Genomic DNA, 17,804 nt, shown 5'->3' with positions numbered 1-17,804 from the left:
ATCAGGAGTATCTTGACACTTCAGGGAACACACCTTTATCGGTAGAAATCCTGCAAAAGACAAGTGACCATCCACACAGAAAAATATGTGAATCTATCCAAATTCGCAAACACAGACCGATTCTCAACCGAAACATATCTTCTTGGCACATTTTGTAGCTGTTATCACTCGCCGCAGACATCATGACGGACATTCATAAGTCATTAATTCATACCCAAGTATTTTGTGCCAAATGTGTATCATGGAAAGCAAAGTGTTACCTTTATAGTGATAGGATGAGGTTAAGTGTGTTTTTTCATGTTTCCATGCAGATATGTGCGAATGTAACGATTACTTGAGTGTACCCATTACCAAGTGTGAAAGTGCCTGTCATTCTTATCACGCGAAAAGTAGAAAGATAGAAACTGACGATGATTCGACTTGTACCTAATTTGTATTTTGACTTCCAATATTCTTATATTTGGCATTCATGTGATCATGGCCCGTGGCCGAAAATTCATCTAAAACAAAAATACATGAATGAAAAGTATAATTTTGTAAGGAGGTCATTCAAAAAACAATTAAACGATTAACATTTTTGGATCATGATAACACACTTAACCCTGTCTTGACCGGACTCGAATGACTTGAATTGGAAGAAGGTTTGATGGTTCAGGCATGAATGAGATTCAGGGTTCAAGTTATTGTCGAAACACCTCATGCAGATGACTTGAACCCACATCCCAGTTAAATAACTGACCTGAATATTTCTTAATAGTTACACAATATATTTATAAGTGTTTTTTTTTTTGCAATGCAAACAATTTAGAGATTCCCTGATTTGTTATTGTTACCTTATTTTAAAGTATTACCTTTCAATGCTTATCGTATGTTTTGAGAAAGTTTGAAGAGTTTGTTTGCTAATTCCCTGAATTCGGTACCTAGTCGGTATTTCCCCCTATTTCTGAAAATCGTTTGGGTTTCGGTATACTCGTACTTTCAGTGGTTTTGGTCGGCATCGGTTTGGTATCGGCCTCCAAAATTTCTGAAATTGACATCACTATAAGCATTGGAACAACTTCTACCAGAAAATATATTTTGCAGTGGCTAATATTGCTGTTATTACAATTTGAGAGCCTCTGAGTGTCCAAAGTTTGAATCACATGCTGATACTTTTTTGTACAAAATCAAAAATACTGGCATGCTACCGGCAAGACATGCCAGATACCACGAAAAAAACCTGCGGTAGTGAAAAATTACCGACATGCCGGTAGTGCGGCAGGGAAATTTGGCAACTGTAATTAACAACAGTTATCGCCGAGACACCCAAACACTGTTAGCTGTATTATTCAACAGCCGTCACCGGGCTAGAAAAAAGTGTAAAATTCATACACAGCCGCCATCGGGTGTAACAAACTGATCGACTACAATATCAATCGAAACTTTGCTACGGTTCGACTGCTGGCTATGAATGTCGATTCGGCGCAGAACTCACCTGCTGCACCCCATCCAAACATCTGATCCAGACTGTCCAGCACGATCGGCACCAGGGGCAGATAGAGGAGTGCCACGCGTGCGCGCGCACACTGCTCCTGGAAGCGCGGGTCGGCGTCGTGCCAGGCCAGCAGACTGCGCACCAGAGCGACAGCGCGCCGCTGCGTGCCTGGGCCGCTGCCGCCGCCGCCGGTCCGTCCACTGCAGCGAGCAAAGTCAACACACCTTCAGACCGCCGTCAAACTTCGACAACTTTTGACAAACCACGGTGCATGGCTCAGGAATGCATAGAGCCCTACAGCGACACGGAACGGCGCAAACGTTCTTTTAACATTCTTCCGCTAGCATGTCCTCAGATTTCACGTAAGGTCCACGGTTTAGCCTGCAGGGGACATAAACAGCCAAAATAGACGATTCTGCAGAAACAATTTTCTGCAATACACTGTAAAAAAAGTTTACCAACTAGTTAGTTATCCGGCCACTTTTCACTAACCATAGGCGTGTAAGCAAAACACGCATTTCATGACTAAGTGTGTTTTCAATTACACGCAAAAGGTTGAATAGCGTGTTTTGAAACACACCTCCTAGTTTTCGAATATTTGCCAGGTTACTAAGATAAGCCGTGTAAGCGTGTTTATTGACTATCATCGGTGTGTTTTGTTAATAACTACAGACGTGTTAGGTAACACATGTGTTTGTCACACGGCCACTTTTCACTAGCTATATGCGTGTACGCAAAACACACATATTGCGTGTTAGCTAACTAAGCTGTGCGTGTTAATAAACTAAATGCATTTTTGAGAACAGGCGTGTAACTTAACTAATGTGCGTGTTAGTCACCTCTTTTCACAGCCGCCCCCCCCCCAAAAAAACGAATCGAATTAAACTCATCAAACATGTTTATTCAAAACTGCATTCAAGCTCCTTTCAGCAAGCTTACAACTGCATACAGTAATATTTCTCTTATTGTACTAAAAATGAACCTAAAAAAGTAATCTTCTGTAGGAAACTGCCGAGCGGCAAAGGCGCTCCGTTCTAAAGTTACGTTCTAAGCTATAGGCACAGAGCTACGCACAGAGATGCTTGAGACTCTGGACATGTCCCAGGGCGCGGTTCGAAGGGTTAACTGCCGAGCGGAAAAGACATTCCGTTATCAAGTTCTGTGCTCAGCTACTCACAGAGCTGCTCGAGACGCTGGACGTGTCACACGGTTTGAAAGTGTTAACAGCCGAGCGGCAAAGGCGTTCCGTTCTCAGGTTCCGTTCTAAGCTACTCACAGAGCTACGCACAGAGCTGCTTGAGACGCTGGACTCGTCCCAGGACACGGTTGGAAAGAGTTTGGTTGCCCCCCTTTTCAAAGATGTTCACCGTGATAAATATCAGAGCGTTCTTAGCCTTAGACACGGGGCACTTCTGGTTGAACACTGGGAAAATCGCTGCCCACAGAAGCAGGAGATCAGCCTTGCTGCTCCGGTCCACCGACCTTGTCAAGCAGACCCCCTCGACGAAAAGGCCGATGGACCCGTCGTCGTTGACCTGGTAGTGCGGCGCGCTTCCTGATCCCTCAAAGATGTCCTCGGGGTTCGCGTCTAGGTAGTAGAGGAGAGACTCCACGCAGTCGGTGTCTGAAATAGAGGTAAATTTTCAGACTGATATTTACCTTTAACAGTATAACACTGCTACTTGCTAGCTGCTTGAGGTCTTCCGATCTCACGGATATCGTATAAAATGCCACCAAGGCCTCGAATTTCGAGACCATGCCGCTAACAACACAAATTTTGATATCTATTTTTTTTTGGGGGGGGGGAGGGTCAGTTTTCACCTGGTCATGTGAAAACTGGTCTGGTCGTCAGGTCAAGGATCAAGTGATTCGCCAATCCAATAAAGGTCGCTGAAGTATAACAGCACAAATGTCAGTATAACACCTGTTCGGCGATGAACGAACGAGCCCAAGAGGTGTCACGTTTATGAAACGCATACTGAACTAGCTGGCTGCTTTTGACCATATCACTGTTAATTCGATCAAATAAACAGCCGTGAGCCACCTCATGGGCGATGAAAGAGCGAGCGAGAGAAACAGGCGTCACAGAGTAATTTGCACGCTTAAACCTAACTAGTTAAGAGCGTTTTGAAAACAAGGATAAACAATGCACAGACAAAGCACACGACACAAGTCAGAGTAGTATTTTGAATTTAATTTTCATTCATCTGCTAGGTACTAGATTTGAAAGTAATGAGCAGAGACGTGTCTCACGTCGCCCATAGGTTAGTAGTTCGGCAGCAATCTTGCATGGTCGTAATGGGGGGGGGGGGGGGCAATAGTTGACGTGAATGGTTTACCGTATTTACCTTGACATTCTGTGATCAGTTGGATGGCGGTGAGAAAGTCGCTCAGGCGGCGCCTGTAGTCACCAAGCTTAGACGACTCCGTCTCCCCCTCCAGTTTGGCCAGCTCACGCCAGATCTGGAACAACCGGTATCAACAATATAATTAGAGGACAGTTAAGTCATATTATAGAATCCTCCATGGATGAGAAAACGTCAGAAAGCTATGGTGGGCGACGAATAAAAGCCGAAACGATGCAACACACAGGGGACATTTTATGGAATTAGAGAGTAGGAATATAATGACAATTTTACAACTTCCAAGGCATACTTAGTACTTACTTCGTCTGGGTTCCGCAAGATTGGATACAGCTCCAAAAGCTTGCGCATGCTGGTGCGGAGCGTCACCACATGCCTGCGCCTGTCTGCGAACGTCGAGTTGATCAGGGCCTCTCGCTCAGCTTTGCCTTCGCTCGTCAGGTTAGCCTCGTGTAGATGCTTCAAGAGGCGGTTTCTCAGATGCTGAACGTCTTCCTCCGGCATAGGCGGAAGGTACTCTGTCGAAATGTTCATACGAAATGTTAGAGCCAGCGGGGGAGGAGGAGGGGGAGGAGGGGAGAGAGAGAGAGAGAGAGAGAGAGAGAGAGAGAGAGAGAGAGAGAGAGAGAGAGAGAGAGAGAGAGAGAGAGAGAGAGAGAGAGAGAGAGACCGCTCTCTTCGCCCATGCCAATAACTTCATATGGCCAATGCAAAGTGGCACACTACCTTTAATATATGCAATGCAAAGCTTGCAGATGGGCAAAATATTCACCACTAGTCGCTTATCAGTCACATGTACTACATCATACTACATCGCTGTCTTGCATTTCACAATGCCCAATGCTTACCCTTGTAGCCTTCGAATCCTTCATATCGCGATCCCTTGAATGTTTTTCCGCGTGACAACCTCTTTGATGACGCTTGGAGTTCGGCATCACTTCCGTCGTCTCGTCGCTTCTCATTCCTTACGCGCCATTGTATTTTTGCTTTGACCTGCGACTGAGACAGGAAAAGCAGTGCATAAATTACAACCCAAGGGTAGATGTAACGTTAAGGGCGTTCAACATCCACTGCAGCTGGTATATAGAGGCAATGCATGGTTCACACGGAGACTGAACTAAATGGTACTTCGACTCCGCATTTAAACCAGTGCGAAGAAGCCGCCCATATTTAGAAACATTGGTCATGCAGGTATGTCAAAGTAGGGCGGGTCGGAGTCGGAGTTGGAGTCGGAGTCGATTTTTTCAAGACGCAGTCGTAGTCGGAGTCGGAGTCGCTAAAATTTGGTCGACTCCGCAGCCCTGAATATACATACAAGTATGGCCAGATCCAGGGCCGGAGCAGTTCGCAAACGCTTCAGTTCAGTTCATTCAGATCGACTTTACTTGAGGTTCAGTTCAATTACCTATTTTCCAATTCAGGACATGGTGACTAAGTGCCTCCGTTCAGTATATTCAGCTGAGTTCGATTAGATAAGTTCACGAACTGTCCCGGACCTGGACCGATGTCATTTTCTATTAGTTGATGGAATCAAACAGCAACGCAATAAGTGCTTACCAGTGCCTGTTTCGGGCTGCACCCAAAGTGCAGCGCCGGCCATTGAACAAGGGCGCGGTCAGCCAGCTCCATGTACCGAGCATGAGTAAGGTTCAGGACGCTTGGAAAAAGAAAGGGCATGGGAGAGCTTAACGACTTGGAGACGCTAGAACAGGAGTTTTCAGGGCAAGGCATAGACATAAGACATCATTTAAAGGAAATATGTAAACATGAAAGCACACCACACGAGACAGTAAAACCGACATAAAGGTGGAAGGCAGGAAGGTGTCACTGGGTCATCCGAGGTCACCTGAGGTCACAAGCGGTTTTTGTGCAATAACTTTTGATTGAATTGAGATAAACTCCGTTCGACGATTATTGTGTTTGTCTCGTCAATGCGCATCGAATGAGATGAACCTTGCCCTAAGGTCAACTTTTCAACTTGACCTTTTGAGGTCATATTATATATCATTCAACGCGCCTTGACGAGCTGAGAACAATGGCGTGCGAATTATGCCTCTATCTTTTCTGGATCAAAAGTTATTGAAGAAAAACTATCAAAAGTAAAAAAGAACATTTTTTCCTCGGTGACCTCTGGTGACCTAGTTTTTGGTCTGACCAAAACATGACAAAAATACTTTCCTACTGGTTTTTAACGCTCTTTCGAACGCCGCCTATCGCTTGTCTCAACGATGCTCAGGAGTCGAGTTAGACGGGGGGTGTAAACCCCCTGCTCCGCGGCCCGCTGTGTTACAAATGGAGTACCGGCCCGGCGCGGGTTACGGCTAGGGCTGAATAAAAAATGTACCAAAAAATGCATGATAATAGTATTTTATGTTAACTTCAATGTCCTCAACCCGCGCTACAACAACACCACGTTATCTACGGGGATGATACCTGTTACAAGCTTTCTCGAACGTCACGATGACTGTCGTCACTTCGCTCCACTCCGTCCTGGTCAGAGGTGAGCCGGGCTTTTTGCTTCGAAGCTTTTCGAGGAGTCCAGGTCTCAGCTGGCTGTCGTCAAACCGGATCACTTCCATGGCATCCAGGACTTCCATAGTATCCATCCTGCGAAGAAAACGAACCGAAATGGCATTAGTAACTGGTGGGTCGCCGCACCAGAGACCGACTACTGCGCCTAGTCACCACAGTCGAAGTCTTGCCGCGGCGCAGTATAGTCTATCCTCGCGATCGGAATAGATGTCAGTGCCAGTGGTCACCTGTCTGAGGAGCATTTTGGCAACAGGCAACCAAACTGGTGGACAAGCTGGGATTGGGTGGCACGGTTCGGCGCAGCGATCCGCGGGAAGGAAGACTGTCGATCTACTAACAAATATATAAAATTACGTAACTTTTCATACAGATTCATTCATAGAACTCTTGAGGTTTATAGAGGCCTGTGGTTCATTCGATTAAAATAAATGTAGAAATAACGATGAAAACTCGACACACCCGATTAAACAAGCGCTGAAAGGTTTAATTCCAAACGCATAAAGACAAAGTCAGCCTGACAGACTCACCGAGACACTCCTGCGGTTTGTTGAGATTCGGCCAGAGCGTCGCTTCCCGACTTCGGCCGGATCTCTGCGTCTTCCCCTGATCGACGGAGTTCGGGCGACGTTGGAGGCTCCGGTGTATCCAGCTGCGAAACCACCACTGACGAAGTGGATGTCGTCCCAGTGCTGAAAATGGATGAGAGAAGATGTTTGATACAATACCAGATTAGGATAACATATTTTTTTTCAGGACAATTTCCAACTACGCAAACATTCATAGGCCGAGCTTGTTCAATACTTACGAACGCAACTGAGCAAATTCAGTTGCAAATGATTATGGGCGTTTTTTTTTTTCTTTTAGAGTTTTATAACTGCATTCTGCATAAGCAACATTTTATTTCTCAAAACAACCTAACTTAACAGAGATCGATGTCCTACCTTTCAAGAACAACCAGATCGCCACGCATGACGGTCCTGATGCGAGGCCGAGCACCAGTTATCGCATCTTCCTCATTCAGCAGGACCCACGAGGACCAGTCGTCATCATAGATCTCCAGATCCCATTCGCCACCCTGGGGACAAAACATGTACCTCATTCGTAGCCAGGTCGGGAGTAGACCACACACATTAGTCGCTCCAAGGTGGAGAGGGGGATGGAAATGATAGGCAAACACATCCGACATTTTCATACTCAATCATTACGCATAATCATAGAGCCTTTGGTTGCACTCTTCTCTTTCCTGTTAGACTACTGACAACAGCTGCTGTAAATGGTTGATGTTGCATTTGAGACAGACTATGTATTTCCAACACATCAGCCTATTTTCAATCTGAGCCTCGTTCAGCAGCTTAACATTATGGTTTACGTAGGTATATGGCTTTGCATTACCTTAAACAAATTGTGTAAATATTTTTTTTAATGTCATTAATTAAATTTTCTCCGAATGGTATTGTTTTACGAAGGCCGCTGTATTATACTTTCCATAATATGGACTTTTTTGCTCACAGACCTTAAAATATAGTACAAAATACTATTAGGTACTATATTTTAAGGTCTGTGAGCAAAAAAAAAAACGTTATTTCAGCCTTTTACTTGAAACACGACATTGAGTCCCACCGTTAACTAAAATTATTCCGTCACTCTTCCAAAAAAACAAACAAACAAACAAACAAACAAACAAACAAACAAACAATAAACTAACCTGCAGACCGAAGAACGCTCGAACCTTTTGAACAAGGTCCAGGACAGACTCGAATTCGAAGACGCGCGCAGCACTTCGATGGTTTACTAGCGCCTTCATCGTTGACCGCTGAAAAAAATATGACAAGTGGTTACATTAATTATCTAACTACAATGTCCTAAAATCATCGATAGCCATGGAGTGGGTGAAACAGCAAGCGAAACAGCACATGGTTTACTATTTACGCACACATTAGACACGTGGGTTGCACAGCTCACTTCACGGGTGGTTGGATAACATCGGGTATCCCAATCCTAAAAGACAGACATAGCTTATTTGAAAAGCTGAGACAATGCCGATTCTGAATGTCATCCAGAACGCTGAAAACGACGTTTTATAACCATATAACGCCTTCTGAGCGGTGCACGACCGAGCAAAAGAGAGGTTTTGCAGAGTATTTTACACGCGTCATGTCGGATAGAAGTTAACGACTGGAGATTCAGCAATTATGATGATGAAGATGATTAGCCAGATGCTCATTATTTAGGAGCAAAATTGATAGAATAGTTGTATTACGTTTCACCCACGGGGCTTCTTCGGATACATATGTTTGTCATATGTATCCGAAGAAGCCCCGTGGGTGAAACGTAATACAACTATTCTATCAATTTTGATCCTGAATAATGAGCATCTGGCTAATCATCTTCATCATCATATGTAACACAATGCTCCGAACTAGCATCTCCATCCTCAAAAAAGATTCAGCAATTAACCTCGAATCTATTCAAGCCAAGACCCGGCTCGAAGGAGGTGGGGTAAGCACGTGCAGTGACGCCCCCAGTGTTGTCGAAGCTGCATGTCGGATCAGTCTCTACCTTCGTAGCAAATTTGAGCACAATCGCCTCATCCGTTCCCGAGATATAGGGGCGGTGTGTGCACGTGCGTTCATGCAATAGTTTCACACCATGGACGCGTGGAAGCCACATAACTGGCCGCTAGCTACATGTCAGATATCAGAGCCAGTGTAAGACCCGAGTGAGTGTAAGTTTGCACTCACAATAGCCATAACAGCGAAGCAAATAGCTGCAATACTGCTCAATACAAGCAGTCGCGAGTTCGCAGTAAATCTGATACTTCAAATTGAAGCAAAATGCACAGATTACTCACCTTTCAGAGGTGATTCGGAGACCTGGTATCTGGTACCTGAGGGGCACGTATTTTGCGGTCTGCACTGAATAAGTAGCCAGCGGAGTGGGGTCAAAAATCCAAGCAGAAGGGATCATCATCATCTCGCCCTTAGTCACACGGTATGCCATATAGTGCTCATCAAACGAAAGCGCCCTCAAGACGTCACCGATGATTTTGACATGGTTTACTGCATCAAACTGAAAATATGCTACGCGAAGAAGATCACAGCTCTCTGAGCTTGAAGCAGCCGGGTTTCTCACGATCAGCACATCATCGACGCAGTACTTCTGTCCCGCAAGCACTGCCATCTTGGTGTACGTAGCTCGGTCATCCACCTCCCATCCGAATGCACCTGTAACTAGGCATGGCTTGCATTTCTTCCCCATCATCTTCTTTTGCTTTCCTTCGCATGCAGCTACCGCTTCTTGGTGTCGCACTGCGAGGGTTTTACAAATGTTCTTGGTGTTGTGTGCTCGAGATGCGTAGATCTTGAACTGCTGGTGTTTAGCTTCAAAACGCATAGTCCAAGCTTTCCTCAAGGAACCAATTTGTGCTGCCCAGTGCCGGTAATGTAATAAGTAGTGGAACTTCGGCTTGATTTTGAAGTCCGGGAACATTCCACAGAACTCACGCAGCCACTGCTCTACTGAAGGTTGCATTCTTGCAAGAATTTCACCGTCCATACGTGGAGCACAAATGAGTTGTACAAGAGAAAGCAAACCGGTCACAAGAAGCCACGCCTTTTGATCTGGTGGGACCAGTGGACCGATCATGAAAGGGAGAACTCGGAGGAAAGTCCAGCACTGACTGAAAGTGCCTTTGACGAGCACTTTGCGCCCCTTTGCTTGAAGCATGGGAGGAGTGTTCGCTTTGTCGACTCTCGCATATGAGAAGGATTTCATAGCCTTTTGAACTGAGGCGAATGTGAAGAGTTTGATTTGAAAAATCAGGTATGATAGCACCAGAGCCAAGGAATGATTGACTACGCCACTTTCAAACAGATCGTGCGCGATATCTGGTGGAAACATCTCTGTGACCTTAAAGTCTTTCAGCTCATCAAACACACATTTTGAGTTGATACCAAATGCTTTTCGAGATTCCTCATTGTCTCCATTCTCACACATGTTCAGCTCTTCTTGGTACTCCTCCTCAGTACGAAGGGTCAGCTCTTGCTCTGTGAGCTTTGTACCAAAGTCCTCATTTGTGGCGTGGCATGTTCGGCATGGTCGCTGCCCTGACGAAAATGATTCCTGGAAGCCCGCCATCTTATGCACTCCCAGGTTGTCACCACACACAAACTCCACTTTGATATCAAAATGAGTGCCACAAGTATCCAGGCCATTGTTCAAGAGGTCACACAGGGAATCTGTCACAGGCTTCATGACTGTGTTCAAACCATGAAGCTTGATGAGTTTTGTAGGACATAGTAGGAGGAGATGAATGTCACTCAGCACCGACATTGACAAGCCCTCATCGACCGCAAAATAGCAACCACCCAGACTATAATCAGATGCTTTCTTCCGCAGAGGGTTACACACACCAAATTCATCAAAGTAGAGCACAAGCTTGACCAATCTGTCCCGTTTGCAGTTTTTCCAGCCTGCCATTTTCCAAGAGACTTGTCAGCTGTTTCTTGACATCCACATACTGATAGCTGGATTGGAATTCACCACCCCCTGTGGTAAGGATCTGAGTCGTAGGTGCAATGTAGCAGAGCTCCTCATGGCAGAATTTGCTCAATTTATACTCGCTTGCAAACTCTTCACAAGCCTGCTTAACTGAAGACGACTTTGATGCTCTGCTCTCATTCTGCTCCTTAAGAGCGGTGTCGACGATTTCTCCTATCTCACTAGCCACGAAAGATGTTGCAGCCCGTGACATCCCATGCTCACATTGCAATCGAAGCAAGAAACGTGCTATTTTCTCCCGGCTACTGTCTTCAGTTTTTGCTGTAGAGCCTTTCTCACCCTGATCATCCAAGCACCAGGCCTCAGTCTCAACCTCAGCTTCTTCCTGACAATGAGTACTGATTGAAGGTGACTCCTCCAGACTTTGCCTTCCTTTCTCTTTGTGCGACTGTGACGTACTTTGCTTGACAGCATGGGTTCTTTCATAATGTCTCAGCCAGTAACGTCCAGTTGTGAACCCTTGTGTACAACGCGGACAGAGAAAAAAGTTGCAGTTCTCAGATTTATCCTTGAAGTGGTTATTGATATGCTGACAAAACAAAGCAATTGAGCTAGAAGAAAACAGACATAATGGAACTGTACAACGCAGAACCACTTCTACAGTTGCCTGAAAAGAGGAAAGCCTGTTATGACTTATGATTCAGTTGGGCAAACTACGGGGAGGAAATCACAAATGTGATTAATCACAAATGTGATCATTTTACGCCTATTTTGCAGCACTTTTGGAAAATCACAAAATTTCACAAAGGTTATGTCACCTGTAGCCAGATCCCAAACACAATCAAAAACATGATAAGGAAAAGATGCCCTCCATGATGAGGGCTGTTCGGCCCGCACATCCTATTGTAAAATTTTGCAGCATGCATGCGCAGTAGGGACCTTTCAGGCCTTATGCTCCGCCCACCACCGTATGACGTCACATGTGTGACATCGGCATCTGCAAAATCTTTCAGCTTCGCGCATCCTAAAATTTCAGGATGCAGGAGGCAAAAGTGGTGCAGACTTGGCGCAGACAACGTACAGTGGCGAAGTGTGCAGTGTTAACTATAGTGAATTTATGCAGTGTTTGGTGTTATTTTGTCGGTGCATAAATTGGAAATGGGTTGGTGAAGTTTTTCATTAGTTATTACGTCGCTGCTTGCTGGAATGGAGCGGCACGATTGTCTCGCGCAAAATATGTTGAGGTGTTCGGTGCGTTCTGCGAAAGATTTTGCTCGACGGGATGGGCAGTGACATCATACAAGTGTGATGTCACAGTCGCGCAAAATATTTTGCAGCACCCGAACAGCCCTATGGTTTATCATGAAAATGATTATGCAGTCAGCTGGCTGAACAACTTTTTGAAAAGGCTGTCAGCTGGCTGATCACAATACTGATAACCAAATCAGCTGGCAAATCATGAAGTTGATCCATACATCCATCCATACATAGGTAGGTACACCAATCATCCTGCTAACAATAGTGATATAGCTGGGTGATCACCACACTAAATCAGTCCTGGTCCAGTCTGCAAAATGTGGCATTCTTCGACGAGATCTTGTCTGGGCAGACACCGCAGGTCGGGGCAGAAATAGGGGCAGGTTTCCGGAATACTGGGGCAGAAGCAGGAAAATCTGGTGCAGAAGTTTAAAAAATTGACGGAAGTGATTTTCTCAGCTTCTCACTGCTTCCTACATCATTATATCATTACATTATTTGCATCATTAGGGGCAGGAATTGGGCTACCCCTGGACTCAGCATTCTGATTCGGGGCAGGACTTTGTCTGCCCTGAAAATCTTGTCGAGCTCCCTGCCATGTTTTGCAGACTGGAAATCAGTTGGGTAAACAGTGGCAGTGGCCATCTGTTTCATTTTTGGAAGCTTCCATTTTTTTAGTATGCTCTTCCAAAAATAGAAGGGCATTTTCCAAAAATAGGGATGAAACTTCCATAAATCGGGACGGAAAAGGCCTTGTCAAATTTTGGAAAATAACACCACCCTCCAAAAATGGCTTTTAGCATAGGTGTAGGAACGTTTTGAGAAGTGTGTGTGGGGGGGGGGGGGGCAAGTCGAGCTGAGTATCCGATCTGATTGTAACGTAGCTGAAAGGTGGGTGGGCCATGGTGATGGCCCGGCCGTCCCCCCCCCCCCTGTTCCCACACCTATGGCTTTCAGTGCATTAGATCACACTTTGATGGCTTTCAATTATTCACAGAACATCAAAAATTAAACACTTTGATAACTAACTCACCTAAAATCTATAAAAATCGACAAAAATTGAAATCTTCTCGTAACGGGGTCATGCCAACAATGCGCGCCTAATCAAGGATGAAATGACTCACAAAAGAAAAATACTACATATGCAATGTGTGGGCAATAATGACGTCATAAGACCAAAAAGGAAATATCAGTAAAACTATGAAATATACTATTAAATGTCGTTTAAACAGTAAAATGGGAATAATAAACATATTTAAACCAGACTTAACAGGACCTTACCTAACCTAACTATATCTAAACTACAACCTACGGATGTTTGATGATGCGGTCTACTCGCTAGTTGCGAAAAGGGATAGGTCTTAGGCCAGGGATTTACTTATCAAAAATTAATTTTGCAAGCCACTGTACAAACAAATCTCCTTTTTTACTGATTCTTAAAGATAAACAGGCCTATCTCCGGTCATGCGGCCAGTAGTTACCCGCGGTAGTGTCGAAAATGCCGAGATAGCCCAAATATAATAGGCGGAAAAACGGCCAAGGTAACCCGGAGAGCTTTGCATTCTTGCTATTTTGGAAGATAATTTGTTGATTCATACTACAGTGACTTGCCCAAAAACCTACAATGTAACTCACATTATTTGTTTCAAATAAAAAATCGTAATTTTTATTCTAGATTTCCAAAAATGCTGCCCGCCATAAACCAGGGCATAAACTCCTTCACCTTGGCCTATCTTGGCCATTTCCGCCAATTTACATTCCGACTAGAAACGGCGGCTACGAAAGCCTGCTAGAAGCTTTAAAAAAAAAGGAACATATTACTGTTTTCCCAACTGAAGTGGGGTGGGCCTAAAATATTTGCTTTTCCCTTGCCTAACACATCTCCCATGTCAGATTTTACAGCACACACTAAGTGTGAGCTGCTCTATTGATCGATATCAAAAGTATCTGGATTACTTAATATCTAGACAAGTGATAATCAAGAGTTTCACCTTGTGATCCATTAAAGTAAGGCAATGTGAACTGCATTCTTAGTCAGTGGGTAGTTAAACTACATGTCTAAGCTGCAGCAGCAGAAGGCATAGGCCTGGGAAGAGGAGGGACAGCAGGTGCATTTGCCCCTCCCACTTTTGGACTGGAGGGGCAGCGCCCCTCCAACTTTCGGGAAAATTCAACATTAGCCTTATGGCGTTGCATGGAAAGAAAGAAATATAGAACTTTTGAGTTTTAACTTTTGCCCCCTCAACTTTTTAACCTGCCCCCTCAACTTTTCAAACGTTCCCGGGCCACTGGCGGACCGCGGAAGGCACCTCAGGATGTAAGGGCAAAGTAAATATCTAATTCTCGCATAGAAAAGCATCCCCAAGAATTGAAACCCCCATAGAAGAAAATCAATGTTAACAATTTTATCTGCAATAATGCGGTAACTCATCTTCCATTCCATATGCTCTTCTTTAAATGTCGGGTGTCAGTGAAAAGTTCCAACGGTACCTGTTCCAACATTAGTAAAAATGTAGGTATAGTATAGGTGTTTTTCGATGTGAAATATCATTGTTAGTTATTTGCAAACATCAAAAAGCTAATTAAATGCTGATTTTCCTGTTATTAGTTAATTTAGTCTACTTTCAATAACGGCACAAGTAGCTTTCGGTTGCCAATGTAGGTTGTAGGTGTATTTTTGGTAAGTTTAGGTTAGGTTTTGTTAGTTTAGGTTAGGTTAGGTAAGGTTAGGTTAGGTCTGGTTAGGTTAGGTTTGGTTATATTTTGTCCGAGCTATGTGCCTATACCCATCAGTGTTCATAATTTGGTTTAGGTGTAAATTTTCTGGCTATTTTAGGTGGTTATTGAAGTTAACACCATTGGTTAACATTAATCAATAGATATAACTAATCTAGCCACAGCGGAAAGGTAAGGTACTATTGGAAATTTCGACCCAGGTGCCCCAGCCACAATTTTGTGTGGCACATTCCCCTGTTGTGCTTCACCTTCTGCCACCCCTGTACCTTGGAACCGAATACTTAAATGATTGCCTTTATATGCAAGTTCCATTCCAGCTATACACTGGCGGAACCAGGGGAGTTAACCTGTTTCCTGAATTAAATTGACTCTCATCATTCATTTTGAGAATGTGGCAAGTTGCAACTCCCATGCTTCAATGTTGCAAAAATTATCATTTGGGACCCTACCAATAAATTTCAGAAAATGATGCCCATTTCAACTTTCACTGAACAGGAAAGAACGTAAAGAAATTTTAAATAAAAAATATTTTTAGGTGAACAAAAATGGGCAGCTTTTGCCCAATAAAGGTTATCCTATGACTGCAAGGCCACCTGAAATGCGTTAGACAGATCTTACTAGAGTTGTCCTTAGACATAGTTGTCGGGTTTGTCTTACTGGGCCACCTTATTCATGTGCAATTAAATAATTAGGGGGCTGTATCAAAGTATAATCTACAGCAACCTAGTAACCTCAGTAATAACCTATAGAATTCCTATATTTTAACCTATATTTTGCTAAGATACAGTTGGTGGTCATAATGCTGTCCCTCATTCACACAACATTCATTGCATCATCACGGTTATCACTAGCACCGAATAAAGATAAATCGATTGACAAAATTCAAGGCATACAACACAGAAGCATAATTACATCAAATTTATATCTGGCAACACCTTACTCACCATCAGAGACCCGCACGACGCGGACACAGCACAAGCCGCACAAGCCAAAGGACGCGCGCCGAAAAAACATGGCGGACGTGACGCAGTTGCACCGCAGTTGTCAAATAACTTCAAGTGTGTTTTAGCACAAAGGTACATGTTGTACAAAAGGTCGTATGTTAGTGTCCCCTGCTATGTATAGTTTGTTCGAAAACACGTTTTGCGTAAGTGTGGCATATAGTGTATAAAACACGCATAGTGCTTGCTGACACACCACTAGTTGACACACCTTGGCTTAGTTTTGTAACTTATATGTTTGTTTACCACAAATAAATGTGCTTACATACAAACCGTTTACTAACCTCATTGCTATCTTCAGCTTTTGTGTGTCTTAATACTATCTTTTTGTTGAGCAATTAACACGGTAGTTTGTAAACTTTTTTTACAGTGTAGCTTTTGGCTCTAAACTTGCTCGAGCTTTCTTTCACCAGAATCGCGTTTCTCTGGTCAAGCGCATCAAATAAACTACCTATAGTATGATCTGAGAAGGTCGCTTTATACGAAAATTAATGGAAATTTGACCTAAGATCATGACCTGACCGGAAAAAGTTCGTGATGCATATTAGTCGATTCGTATCGTCGAGCTTGAGACATCAAAGGTGTTTTCATCGCTCTAGCATGTCTCTATCAAAAGTTATAACCGAAAAAACTGTTGCATACCTTTCGCTACCTGATATGACCTCAGACGTTCGTCCAAAAAGGCGCCTTTTAGTTTTCTCCCGTTGACTTATAGGTAATTGAAGAGGTCGCAAAATTGACGTGACCTTAGGTCACCGATATCGCTATTCTGTGATGTTTATTTTGTTCATACTGCTACTCTTTTTATTCATTCATACTCTTTTATGAATTACTCCAAGTTCCAAAGCGCTCCGATACCTGGTGTAGCCATGGTAGGCACTGAAACATTTTCTGAGGTGAGGTCACTTAGCTGACCTGGTGACCTAACCTTGACAGAACTTGGTCTGAAACTTTCACTCACAACAAGTGTATAAAAGATGCTGATGTGTATCAAAAACGGTGGCGCACCGTTTTTGAGATATTAGCGAAAAACTGCAGCTGGTGTTAATGCACCCCTTCCCCATCCCCATACAGGACGTGGGTTAATAGAAGTAGTGTAGCATGGATGAACAGGTTTGGCAAAATATTGAGTAAACGCGTGCACTCGCGTAACATTAGCACTAATGGATTGTCACACATTTGATATACACCCGGCTCAGGGCCATGTAATACCGTTTCAGCTTACGCTTACGTCATTAAATTCAACGCTACAAAGATGATATTTACAAAGATCCATTGGGATCATAGCTTATAGGTGCTCAAAATGTTAACTTTCTTGCATAAGAAGTTATGAATACGAAAGTATGGTTAGAAACAAACAATCTTATACAGAGGCCATATTAGTAAAGGGCATCCAGTTACATTATACAGAACACAAAATAAAGGAGGCTCATGAGGTCACAACTTAGAGAATTGAGTGACATGAAGATTGTTCACATACCAACAGAAAAGTTTGCATTGACAATTTACATAGAGGTAAGTCAAAGTAATGACTAATGAACAATACGTTACTAGGTACCTACCACATCACAATTCATGTTAGAATCTACATAATGATAAGACAATCTTGCATTAGACAACCATGAGGCTTTCCAGTTTCCAGCTAACACAATTGATTGATAAACAATAAAAGATGGTACTGACACATGTGGCTTGGCTAGGTAAAGGTATTTCAATCTATTGAAAGAAATATTTGATAAAATAAACTGAGATAAACAAAAGTATAACCAGTATAACGCCTTTTGGGGCGACTAACGGAGCGAGCGAGAGGGTGGGCCTTGCACGTGCGAAATTTCGAGGGGTACCTCCAGCTGACTTGTGCACGGCAACGTACTAACCCGTCTCTAGCGATGTGCCAAATTTGAGCACAATCGGCCCAGCCGTTCTCGAGATCTGGAAGCG

The 17,804-nt window shown here is 43.7% G+C and overlaps 2 protein-coding genes across 7 annotated transcripts in view; both read right to left on the bottom strand.

Annotated features, from left to right (window-relative positions):
• Positions 1-17,804, bottom strand: part of LOC122376560 (dedicator of cytokinesis protein 7-like) — a gene marked incomplete at its 3' end in the record, with an annotated part of 48,120 nt that overhangs the window by 15,017 nt on the left and 15,299 nt on the right. Inside the window, exon 3 of the mRNA XM_043356462.1 lies at positions 1,475-1,674. Coding sequence (XP_043212397.1) covers positions 1,475-1,674 — 200 coding nt within the window. The remainder of the gene's footprint in view (positions 1-1,474; positions 1,675-17,804) is intronic.
• On the bottom strand, positions 2,355-15,928 carry LOC122376559. Of its 6 annotated transcripts, none has more exons than XM_043356458.1 (10): positions 15,807-15,927; positions 8,075-8,182; positions 7,311-7,444; positions 6,897-7,058; positions 6,271-6,444; positions 5,395-5,494; positions 4,686-4,836; positions 4,141-4,355; positions 3,823-3,937; positions 2,355-3,098 (listed from the first exon to the last, which is right to left on the bottom strand). In XM_043356458.1, exons 1-10 carry the CDS (start codon positions 15,807-15,809, stop codon positions 2,755-2,757), a joined length of 1,506 nt encoding a protein of 501 aa, XP_043212393.1. In that variant the 5' UTR covers positions 15,810-15,927; the 3' UTR covers positions 2,355-2,754. The 6 variants fall into 6 exon arrangements, 3 of the variants coding, with proteins under 3 accessions (XP_043212393.1, XP_043212395.1, XP_043212396.1); XM_043356460.1 differs by lacking the exon at positions 15,807-15,927 and adding an exon at positions 13,160-13,256; XM_043356461.1 differs by lacking the exon at positions 15,807-15,927 and adding an exon at positions 9,221-10,810.

Source organism: Amphibalanus amphitrite, unplaced genomic scaffold, assembly GCF_019059575.1.
Source record: "Amphibalanus amphitrite isolate SeventyFive unplaced genomic scaffold, NRLGWU_Aamphi_draft 002199F_arrow, whole genome shotgun sequence".
NCBI lineage: Eukaryota > Metazoa > Arthropoda > Thecostraca > Balanomorpha > Balanidae > Amphibalanus > Amphibalanus amphitrite.
This window is presented reverse-complemented; position numbering and strand designations above follow the sequence as displayed.